General features: G+C 44.1%; 1 protein-coding gene across 1 annotated transcript in view; it reads left to right on the top strand.

Moving 5' to 3' along the window:
• The first annotated feature begins 289 nt into the window (after positions 1–289).
• Positions 290–12,607, top strand: part of SF3B1 (splicing factor 3b subunit 1) — a 51,950-nt gene continuing 39,632 nt past the window's right edge. The window contains 1 exon segment of the mRNA XM_017869308.1: positions 290–408. Within this exon segment, the coding sequence (XP_017724797.1) occupies positions 381–408 (28 nt within the window). The 5' untranslated portion in view covers positions 290–380.

Genomic DNA, 12,607 nt, shown 5'->3' with positions numbered 1-12,607 from the left:
CTTGAACTCCTGGGCTCAAGCGATGCTCCCACCTCAGCCTCCAGAGTAGCTGGGACTCAATGTCTGTTCTTAACTCCCCTCGTAGAATCCACTTTCCTCCAGGGCAAAGTTACTCACTTAAGGATCTTACGGCTTAGCCCGAGGATTTCCGGGGTCACCACGCAGGCGGCTTCAGGACCCAACCGTGACTCCTCCCCCACCCACAATGCACCTCGCGGTTCCCTCTAGGTGGCAGCTGTGTCACGTGTCACCCGACGGAGCGCGCTCCTGTTTGGCGCACGCGCAGAGTGCAGCCCCCTGCTATTTTTTTCTCCGTGGCGGCGGCGACGAGCGGAAGTTCTTGGGAGCGCCAGTTCCGTCAGTGTGTTCGAGTGGACAAAATGGCGAAGATCGCCAAGACTCACGAAGGTAAGCGGTCTTTCCCTGCTTACGTGTTTTCTTGGTTGCTAGCCTACTGAGAGCCTTTCTTCCTAGGATTTTGCCTTTTCCTATGGTTTCTTTCATGGGAGCCGAGCCCGCGTTTCGGGGCCAAGGGTCGTCTCCTCCGCGCCAGCGGTGTAGGCCACTGCCCCGCGTAATGGCGTCCTCCTCTTACACCCCCGACAGGCGCTTTGTTCAGTGTTTGGGACCTGCTACTTCAGAGTAGCTTCTCTTCTCTGACCAGAGAGCCTCGTTTAAGCGGCTTCCTCAGTAGGATTCGTGGGCAAGGGATCTGGGAAGCGGGCGTGGGGAGAAAGTCTCACTCGCCTGTCGACACTGTCGTCCGCATAGTTTATGCAGAAGAGGATCAGAAAAGCACTGAAATACGGCAGCCGCTTTTCCGACAGGACTGAATCGAATTTGGTTAAACCGAGATTCCATTACTCCTGCCCCCGTGTGTGTTCAAGCGTCAGTGTTACTTGCTTATTTTTCTTGCACGAAACGATTTGGGGATAAAATCTGGTAGTTATTTTCCCTCCCTTAGTCACTTTTAGTATAATATTGATCTTTTTCTTTGGAGACTGGTTATTGGAAGAGCCAGATGGAAAAGGAAAAGATAAATTACTTTCATTGATGGCCGAAGCTTTCAAGCTAGTTGATCGTTTTATGGAATGCAGAGTGTGCAAATTAGGAAAACGTTGGGAATGGGAATAGTTCATTAGGAAATATCCAGAGATGACAGGAAACGGGATCACTTTTCAGAAAAGACGAGGCATGGGAAGTTGGAACTGCATTCTTTGATTTCTGACTTGGAATCCGAGATTTTCACTGAGAACGAGACTTCTAATTCACTTTCGTTTCATATGTTCTTTCTGGGTATTTGGCTCGGTATTAGTCTGTGAGAGGTAACAGACTGAGGCCATCCAAAATTTTACAGTCAGATAGGGGAAACAGATGTGTATGTCCTCATTCTCTCATGAGGCCAAATGCATGCTTAAGTAGAACAAGAAGCAACATGTTCTGGGAACCTGGATAACGGAATTATTATGCTTAGGGTTATTTCACTGAAGAGGTTACATGTCCCTGTTTTAAAAGGATCAGTTTTAAATCGGGAAGGACATCTGAGCCTGAGAACATCTTGTAACAAGGTATTGAATCGTGAAAGGTGTGTTTAAATAGTAGTCCACTGTGGCAGGAACAGTGGGTGCAAGGAGAAAAGAAATAAATGAATCTGTAAAGGTTGGTTTAGGACCAGAATGTGAATGGCTTTGAATCGTGGGGTCACCTAGAGGACCTGAAGTCCAGCTTTCTGCTGTTTATCAGACATGCTAATGAATTGGCAATGGCTTTAATACCAGTATTATTTTAGGTATTTAGGATTTAAATGCTCTCAGTGTTCTTAGGCCTTATTATTTTTCTTTAGACTATCTCAAATATAACCTTTTGAAAAATAAGTAGAAAATATAAAGATGTGCTGTTTTGTTCATTCAGGAGGTTATTCATTTGGGGATATTGATAGTACAGCTTTGATATTTATTGGCAGCGTCAGTATAAGATGCTCTCAAACAGGAAAATCAAAGTTCTGTTCAGTTTTCTGAATTTTTTAGAAACCCAGCTAAAAACTTTGGTCTATTGCTATTCATTATCCAAACTTGTTATTTTTGAGATTATTCTGTCAATGTGAATTAAGTGATGCCATAAGAAAATAGCAGAACAGGCCGGGCGCGGTGGCTCAAGCCTGTAATCCCAGCACTTTGGGAGGCCGAGACGGGCGGATCACAAGGTCAGGAGATCGAGGGACCACCTGGTAACACGGTGAAACCCCGTCTCTACTAAAATACAAAAACACCGGCGGGTGGTGGGCGCCTGTATCCCAGCTCTCAGGAGCTGAGGCAGAGGATTGGGTAAACCCGGGAGCCGGAGGCTTGCAGTGAGCTGAGGATCCGGCACAGCACTCCAGCCTGGGTGGAGGAGCAAGCTCCGTCTCAAAAAAAAAAAAAAAAAAAAGCAGAACATTCAATACTTGAACACTGTCTGTGCCCATCCCTATGGGATATAAGTCAGGGGATAATAAATGTTTAGTAGAAATACACATAATACTGACATAGCTTCTTGCTTCCTTCCTAATGACATTTTCTTGGTGGAACTCTGGTTATTCATGGTCCATCACTGTTTTCTCTTGTTAAGCCATTTTTGATAAACTGAAGCAGAATTAATGCTTTTAGGGGCAGTGCTGCTATAGCACTCAGTATAAATGTTATATTGCTTAGAGTAGTCTATTGTGTTAAGATTTTCTCTTCTACTTAGCTCCGAGATTGAAATAAACTGGTAACTATTTATTTATTTTGCTGTTATATTCTTTCCAAACATTTATTTTTTTATTTCTTATTTTTATTTTTATTTTGAGATAGAGTCTTGCTCTGTTGCCCAGGCTGAAGTGCAGTGGTGCAATCTCAGCTCACAGCAACCTCCGCCTTTTAGGTTCAGGTGATTCTCCTGCTTCAGCCTCCCGAGTACTGGGATCACAGGCATGCGCCACCACACCTGACTGATTTTTGTAGTTTTAGAGACAGGGTTTCGCCATGTTGGCCAGGCTGGTCTCAAACTCTTGATCACAACTGATCCTCCCACCTTGGCCTCCCAAAGTGCTGGGATTGCTGGCATGAGCCACAGTGCCTGAACCCTTTCAAACATTTCCATTAGGATCAGGCCTCACATCCTCTTTAACCAGTCTGATTATATTTTACCCTGGCCAATGTGGCTTATGCTTTCCAGGATTGAAATATAAAAAGAGCTGGACTTACTCAAATCGGATAAAATCTTTTAGATCTTCCCGCATATTAAATTGTGTCAGATGTATGGTTATGAATATGCATAATCTTGCCATCCAGCAGTTCTTCAGATACTGCTGACTTTGGCAAACAAATAGGGAACACATATTCTTCTCTGTTTTGTAAGGGGAAAAATGGGTTAATAAAAAATCCTGTGTATCAAGCTTGTTTTGCCACTAATCCTTTGAATTAGATTTTTTGGTACATCACCAAGCTGAAAAAGTTTTTCCCTAATTCTTTGCTTGATAAGTGGCTGGAATAGTTATAGTTTTGTTATTGTGTATCTTGCTGTTATATATATTTTTTTCCTGTGTTTATTTTTAAGACCGGGTCTTGCCCTGTTGCCCAGGTTGGAGTACAGTGGCGTGATCATAGCTCACTTAACCTACAACTGCTGGGCTCAAGCGATTCTCCCATTTCAACCTCCCAAGTAGCTACAACTACAGGCGTGTGCCACCATGCCTAGCTAATTTTTACAATTTTTTTTTAGATATGGGAACTTGCTATGTTACCCAGGCTGATCTCGAACTCCCGGGCTAAAGCAGTCCTCCTGCCTTGGTCTCCCACCGTGCTAGGATTACAGGTGTGAGCCACAATGCCTGGCCTTGAAATTTTTTTTTAATAGAATTAATCATTTGGGAATCAATTTATCAGTATTGTTTGTAGTGCTCAGTAAAATGATTTATATTATAGTTGTCCTATTGGAGTTTTGTTTAATGAAAAAGTTGAGGGTTGGGATTCAGAATATACTTCCTGTTTTTCTGTGTTGTCTTTTAGAAGTCTCGTATTTGGGAAATACTTGTTCACCAGTTACATCTGGCTGAAGGAGAATAGATATCACTTGGGGACCACATTAAAAGGTGTAGGTGAGAGATTTAACATCTGAGGGCAGTATCTCTGTAACATGTAATGAGCAGTGATTAGAACATTGAACATAATACAGATGAAAAATGAAAAATCAAGAAGCATCAAGGAGGAAGAAGTGCTACAAGTTGGGTTTAGCATGATCTAAGGCTTAGAAAGAAGAAAAGGGTTGGTCACGGTGTCTCACACCAATAATCCCAGCACTTTCGGAGGCCGAGGTGGGCAGATCACCCGAGGTCTGGAGTTCCAGACCAGCCTGGCCAACATGGTGAAACCCCCCCATACTAAAAATACAAAAAAATTATCCGGGCATGGTGATGTGCGCCTGTGATCCCAGCTACTCAGGAGGCTGAGGCAGGAGAATCACTTGAACCCAGGAGGCAGAGTTTGCAGTGAGCTGAGATCACGCCACTGCACTCCAGCCTGGGCGACTGAGTGAAACTCTGTCTCAGAAAAAAAAAAGAAGAAGAAGAAGAAGAAGAAGAAAAGGCAGAGGAGGGGAGATCAGAGGGACAGAATTGGTGGGGAGCAGTTAAATAGTTGTATCAGATGTGACCTTCTGCTATCAGTGGTATGAGTTGTTTTTCTCAAGAGTTTGATATGTAGGTCTGAGTTTTAAAATACAGGAGGCCAGGGGTTGCTCACGCATGTAATCCCAGCATTTTGGGAAGCCAAGACAGGAGGATTGCTTGAGACTGCAGACATACAGAAAAGTAGAGAGCGGCTGGTGCGGTGGCATGCCTGGGCGGATGGCTTGAGCTCAGGAGTTCAAGATTGGCCGGGCAATATGATGAGACCCTGTCTCTACAAAAAAAAAATACAAGTTAGCCAGGTGTGGTGGTGTGTGCCTGTCGTCCCAGCTACTTGGGAGGCTGAGGTGGGAGAATCTATCTTGAGCCCAGGAGATTGAGGGGAGGCTGCAGTGAGCTATGATGGTGCCACTGTGCTCCAGCCTGGGCAACAGAGTCAGACCCAGTTTCTAGAAAACAAAACGGCTGGGCACAGTGGCTCATGCCTGTAATCCCAGCACATTGGGAGGCTGAGGCTGGTGGATCACCTGAGGTCAGGGGTTTGAGACCAGCCTGGCCAACGTGGCGAAACCCTGTCTCTCCTAAAAAATACAAAAATTAGCTGGGCGTGATGGTGCGCACCTGTAATCCCAGCTACTAGTAGGGCTGAGGTAGGAAAATTGCTTGAACCCAGGAGGTGGACGTTGCAGTGAGCCTTGATCATGCCACTGTACTCCAACCTGGGCAACAGAGCAGGACTCCATCTCAAAAAAACAAAACAACAGACCAGGTACGGTGGCTTATGCCTGTAATCCCAGTTTGGGAGGTCGATGCGGATGGATTGCGTGCGGTCAGGAGTTTGAGCTTGGCCAACATGGTGAAACCCCGTCTCTACTGAAAATACAAAAATTAGCTGGACTTGGTGGTGTGTGCCTGTAATCCCAGCTACTTGGGAGGCTCAAGGAGAATCTTTTGAACCGGGAGGTGGAGGTTGCAGTGAGCTGAGATCGTGCCACTGCATTTCAGCCTGGGCAACAGAGTGAGAGTCCGTCTCAAAACAAAATAACAAAACAAAAAAGTACAGTGAGTAGTAAAATGAATCCCTCATATACTTATCACCTAGCTTCAACGGTTCCAAGCTTAGGCCAACTTTGTTTAATTTGTACACTGGTCCCTTCTACTCTTCCCATTATTTTGAAGCAGATCTTAGACGTACCACTTTGTCCATAAGTATTTCAGTGTGTATTTCTAAAATGTAAGGACTTAAAAAGATAATACCATAGTTACACCTAAAATTAAAATAATAAAATACCTAGTCAATGTTCTGTTTTACCCATTCTTTTAAACTTTGTTTTCAGTTTCAGTCAGGCTGCCAAGAAAACTGATACATTTTGATTGGTTGGTTTCTCTTACATCTTTTTCATTTCACAGTACATTGTGATTGAGTGATTTATCTCCTAAATCTTTTTCAGTTCATAGGTTCCTCCTCTGTCTCTTTCTTTTTCCTTGCACTTCATTTGTTGCAGAACCTTTGTCGTGTGGTTTCCCACAGTCTGGAGGAATTGGGGAAAATGGCAGTCAAAACTGGTTCCCTCCTTCCCATTACTGCTGCAATCAAGATGTTAGGGGGTCCACAAGCAATGGAAGCACCCAGAAAATTATTGACTCTAGGTATGAGCATAGTTCTGAAATCATACTTCAGGTTTAGATTGTGTTAGTCATGGGAAGGAAATCCTTTTTTTTTTTTGAGACCGAGTCTCACTGTCGTCCAGGCTGGAGTGCAATGGTGTGATCTCAGCTCACTACAACCTTTGCCTTCCGGGTTCAAGCAATTCTTTTGCCTCAGCCTCCTGCGTAGCTGTGACCACAGGCACCTGCTACCATGCTTGGCTAATTTTTGTATTTTTAGTAGAGACAGTGTTTCACTATGTTGGCCAGGCTGATCTTGAACTCTTGACCTCAGGTGATTCACCCACCTCCATCTACCAAAGTGCTGGGATTGTAGGCGTGAGCTACCATGCCCGGCCAGGAAGGAAAGCTTTTTTTTTTTTTTTTTTTTTTTGAGACGGAGTCTCGCTCTGTCGCCCAGACTGGAGTGCAGTGGCACGATCTCGGCTCACTGCAAGTTCCACCTCCTGGGTTCATGCCATTCTCCTGCTTCTGCCTCCCTAGTAGCTGGGACTACAGGTGCCCGCCACCACACTCGGCTAATTTTTTTATATTTTTAATAGAGATGGGGTTTTACCGTGTTATCCAGGATGGTCTCGAGTTCCTGACCTTGTGATCTGCCTGCCTTGGCCTCCCAAAGTNTTTGAGACGGAGTCTCGCTCTGTCGCCCAGACTGGAGTGCAGTGGCACGATCTCGGCTCACTGCAAGTTCCACCTCCTGGGTTCATGCCATTCTCCTGCTTCTGCCTCCCTAGTAGCTGGGACTACAGGTGCCCGCCACCACACTCGGCTAATTTTTTTATATTTTAATAGAGATGGGGTTTTACCGTGTTATCCAGGATGGTCTCGAGTTCCTGACCTTGTGATCTGCCTGCCTTGGCCTCCCAAAGTGCTGGGATTCCAGGCGTGAGCCACTGCGCTTGGCCCTGGGAAGGAAATCTTAAAAAGGATTTGTACATTCTGGTTCTCCCCCCACCATAATTTTAATGGCAATAAATACACTCTTCAGTTTTGTTTTGTTTTTTCTTTCTTTTTTTTTTGAAACGGAGGTTTGCTCTCGTTGCCCAGGCTGGAGTGCAATGGTGTGATCTCGGCTCACTGTAAGCTCTGCCTCCTGGATTCAAGCGATTCTCCTGCCTCAGCCTCCGGAGTAGCTGGAATTACAGGCATGCGCCACCACGCCCAGCTACTTTTGTATTTTTAGTAGAGACGGGGTTTCTCCATGTTGGTCAGGCTGGTCTCGAACTCCCGACGTCAGGTGATCTGCCTGCCTCAGCCTCCCAAAGTGCTGGGATTACAGGTGTGAGCCACTGAGCCTGGCCTACTCTTCATTTTTCTAACAAGCCTAACTGCTACCTGTTTTGTATGACACACAGTTATACACATATCTTAAAAATAAGATGACCAATTTAAGAAAACCTCATTTTGACCATATACCATCAAGACTTTTCCTTTAGCATGGCTCTTTGGTAAATGCAAGTCTGATAAACACTTCAGTAGGTGCTCTGATCTCTTGTTTAAGACATTTTTAAAAACTACACTTGGATATGACAACTCAGGATTTTAAGGACTACCCGTAACTTCAATTTTAGGATTCTAAATATAGTGTCATGATAGGGAATCAGTTCTTTTTAAGATTTCATAGTCAATAGCTAAGAGTCCGAGCATATATCCCTACCCTACCCCCAGTGAGTGGGTTTTACTAAAGATGGAAGTAGGGGAGAGGTTGAGGCAGGGAACAGAAATGTGGCTTTCATCCAGAAAATCAGGTAGTTAGGTAATCCATATCACCTATTTCTACCTCTGTACTCCTTTTTCTACTACCACAGAATTGGAATTTTACTAACCTCACTTGTCCCAGCTTCTCTTTATCTTACTTGTTCCCTTAATATCTCTCTCCTCCATTTCATCTCTCAAAATTCTTCTTTTTCTGTTACACATTCTGCTCTCCTCTGCTTTTAAACTTGGAGAAGTAAATCCATCAAAAAGGCTTTCTAAGTTTCTTATAAAGGTAAACATTTATTTACTATAGGATCCAGCAATCCTATTGCTAGGTATAGATGTTTACCCCCTAGTGTTTTTTTGTTTGTTTGTTTTTGTTTTTGAGACGGAGTCTGGCTCTGTTGCCCAGGCTGGAGTGCAGTCACATCTCAGCTCACTGCAAGCTCCGCCTCCCGGGTTCAAGCAATACTTCTGCCTCAGCCTCCCGAGTAGCTGGGACTACAGGCGCGCGCCACCTCGCCTGGCTAGTTTTTTGTATTTTTTAGTAGAGATGGGGTTTCACCATGTTAGCCAGGATGGTCTCGATCTCCTGACCTCGTGATCCGCCCGCCTCGGCCTCCCAAAGTGCTGGGATTACAGGCTTGAGCCACTGCGCCCAGCCCATTTTTTATTTTCATAGTTGCCAACCCCCCTTTTTTTTGAAGGTGAAGTCTCACTCTGTTACCCAGGCTGGATTGCAGTGGCGTCATCTTGGCTCACTGCAACCTCTGCCTCCCAGACTCAAGCGATACTCTTGTTGCCCATGCGGGAGTGCAGTGGTGCGTTCTCTCATTTTTTATTTTCATAGTTGCCAGCCCCCCCTTTTTTTTGGAGGTGAAGTCTCACTCTGTTACCCAGGCTGGATTGCAGTGGCGTCATCTTGGCTCACTGCAACCTCCACCTCCCAGGTTCAAGCGATTCTCGTGCCTCAGCCTCCCGAGTAGCTGGGATTATAGGCATGCCACCACCATGCCTAGCTAATTTTTGTGTTTTTAGTGAAGACAGGGTTTCATTGTTGGTCAGGCTGGCTTTGAACTCCTGATCTCAAGTGATCCAGCTGCTTTGACTTCCCCAAAGTGCTGGGATTACAGGCATGAGCCACTGCACTTGGCCAGTTGCCAAGAAATTTTATGCATTGATCATTTGTTGTCAGAAATGATCTATTTGCACATTTTTAGTCAGTTTATATTTAAGAAATTACAGGAATACTTACACACCAGGCTGTAACTTAGTGTTGGCTTTGAAGATACGGAGTTAGAGACAACATTGTCATTCCCAGAGATGCAGAATATGAAGTGGAATTTTACAAACCTTGGCTGGCATGGATAGGGGAGAGAAAAATTTGGAAAATTACTTTTAATGACTTCTACAGATGACTTATTTGTTTATTTACTTATTTAGAGACAAGGCCTGGCTGTTAACACCCAGGCTAGAGTACAGTGGTGTGATCTCAGCTGACTGCAGCCTCTACCTCCTGGGCTCAAGCCATCCTCTGACCTCAGCCTCCTGAGTATCTGGGACTACAGGTGTGCACCTGTAGTGACTGATTTTTGTATTTTTGTCTGACTAATTTTTGTATTTTTTTTGTAGAGACAGGGTTTCGTCATATTGCTCAGGCTGGCCTTGAACTTGTGAACTCAAGTGATCTGCCTGCCTGAGCATTCCAAAGTGCCCAGCCTTATTACCTTCTTATTGATTAATTTATTTATTTGAGATGGAGTCTTGCTCTGTCGCCTAGGTTGGAGTGCAGTGGTGCGATCTCGGCTCACTGCATCCTCTGCCTCTGGGGTTCAAGCAGTTCTCTGACTCAGCCTCCTGAGTAACTGGGATTCCAGACACTCGCTTGGTTAATTTTTATATTTTTAGTAGAGATGTGGTTTCACCGTCTTGGCTAGGCTGGTCCTGAACTCCTGACCTCGTGATCTACCCGCCTAGGCCTCCCAAAGTGCTGGCATTACCATTGTGAGCCCCCATGCCTGGCCCAGATTACCTTTTATGAAATATTTTAACGTACAGAAGAGAATAGAACAAAATATAATGAACACTAACCCACTGTTCAGCTTTATCAATTCTTCGTTTTCTGCCATATTTTTCCCACCTTTTTATTTATTTATTTTGAAAATGAAACCTCAGACATAAAGTTACCTTATTTATGAATGTCATGGTAATAATTTGTTTTCTCATAAATATTTGGGTATATTATGTTTGGTATTTTGGCACATAGTTTATTAAGAAATTTCTGAGTTTTTAGTTCTCCGAATTGCATAATAAGCTGCTGAGTTTTATGGAATCTGATGTCTTAATTTTATGAATCACATGGTGTATGTGTAAATGTGCTGCAGTTTGCAGTGTGTTAACAAAGCCCATTAGCTTTTTGGACTTTATATCCATAGTTTCCAGCAGACAGAAAACAATGCCTGATTTGCATATAAACATTTAATTGTACTGCCTATAAGAAGTTCAGTAATAAACTCCCCTCAGGATTAATTAACTACAAACAACTGCCTAGCCCCAGGAGATTTTGGGCTGGGTAATTTTGTTACTAAATTTTAATAAGAATCTAGTCATGATTTACATGGATTTCATACCAACACTATTTCAGTATTTTATGAACCTTTGTAATTGGAAACTCTGATGCTAATCAGCAGGTACATAAAATCAGTAGGTAAAATTCAGTAGCTGAAATTAGTTCCTGAATAAATGTTATCCAGATGAGGAACTAGTTGCTGAAACTTTAGGATGGAAAAGTTCTTTAGACGGAAAATAAGAGAGATGCTTGATAAGGTGGAAAATGCAAGTTGCACAATATGTGTAGTGTGCAGTTTTTATAAAACAGCACCCCTTTCCTATTTTTTAGTTGTGTATGAGGTAGAGGAAAGTATAAAATGGTGCTTTAAATTGGAAAATTTGGTAGAGGTGGGCTGGGGTTGGAAATGGGAGGGGTGAAGGGCCGGGTAAAATAGTTTCCTAGGGTGTTTGTTAATGATGCAGAATCCTGGGCTTCACAGCCTGAGTTGGAGGTTCAGAGTTAGTGTATCCAAGACCTAGGATTCCACCTTTGTAACAGGTGCACCAGGTCATTTCTTTGTACGTGGTCCTTAGTCTATACTAATGCTGTATAGGACATTGCAGACTGTTTGTCCTGGTTCACCCATTTGTTTCTTGCCTAAATCCTCATGGAAGTAGCATTTGTGGTCCTTTTACAAAAAGCTATTTAGGTAAAAGTGATAAATGTACCTGTGGTTTGAAAAAAAAGCCTGAAGCTGGGCGTGGTGGCAGGCACCTGTAATGCCAACTATTTGGGAGGCTGAGGCAGGAGAATCGTTTGAACCTGGGAGGCGGAGATTGCAGTGAGCTGAGTTCGGGCCACTGCACTCCAGCCTGGGTGACAAGAGCAAAACTCTGTCTCAAAAAGAAAAGAAAAGAAAAGAAAACACCTGAAGGGGCTGGGAGTGGGGCAAATGTAGATTAAATTTTTCAAAATATAAAACTACAAACAGAAACAAAAGTAGAGATCATAGTAAAAAGAACCACCCTGCTTAAGTGAGGATATTTCTGGCTGCCTGGGCTGCTGTAATGGTTTGGGGAGAAAGTAACATCTGTGCATGTAGTGGTGCTGTGTAACACAGTACACTATAAGAATTTTGAGATCTGATCACAAACTGGGGCTGCTAAATTCAGCATGAAAACTATTCTATCATTTTGAGTTTCTTTCTTTCTGTTTCTTTGTTTCTGAGACAGAGTCTCACATCCAGGCTGGAGAGTGCAGTGGCAGCAGTCATGGCTCACTGCAGCCTTGACCTCCTGGGCTCAAGCAGTCCTCCCACCTCAGCCCCCCAAGTGGCAGGGGACTATAGGTTTGCCACCATGCCTGGCTAATTTTTGCAATCTTTGTAGAGATGGGGTTTTGCTATGTTGCCCAGGCTGGTTTTGAACTCCTGGGATCAAGTGATCCGCCCACCTCAGCCTTCCAAAGTGTTTGGATGACGTGTGTGAGCTACCGTGTCCCGCCTCCAGTTTCTGAGACCTGCTCCTCTTCCTTTCTTACATGGAAATGTGACCCAGCTGTGCCTTAGACTAGATAAGGACATTTTGTTATCCTGCACATCTATCTTGAACTATAGAGGGCTTTCTCCCTTAGCTGGGAGGTTTGGCGAATACAGGATGCTATTTGAATCTTTAGCTTTTGATTCATGCAGCTAGCAGTTGAGCTTATTTATTTATTTATTGAGATGGTGTTTCGCTCTTGTTGCCCAGGCTGGAGTGCAATGGCGTGATCTCCGCTTACTGTAACCTCCGCCTTCTGGGTTCAAGTGATTCTCCTGCCTCAGCCTCCTGAGTAGCTGGGATTACAGGCGCCTGCCACCATTCCCAGCTAATTTTTTTATTTTTAGTAGAGACAGTGTTTTACTCCATTGGCCAGGCTGGTCTCGAACTCCTGACCTCAGGTGATCTGCCCGCCTCGGCCTCCCGAAGTGCTGGGATTGCAGATGTGAGCCACTCCGCCCAGTCTAATTTTTATTTATTTATTTATTTATTTATTTATTTATTTAT

The sequence above is a fragment of the Rhinopithecus bieti genome, unplaced genomic scaffold, assembly GCF_001698545.2.
Source record: "Rhinopithecus bieti isolate Rb0 unplaced genomic scaffold, ASM169854v2 scaffold_2572, whole genome shotgun sequence".
Classification (NCBI taxonomy): Eukaryota; Metazoa; Chordata; class Mammalia; order Primates; family Cercopithecidae; genus Rhinopithecus; species Rhinopithecus bieti.
This window is presented reverse-complemented; position numbering and strand designations above follow the sequence as displayed.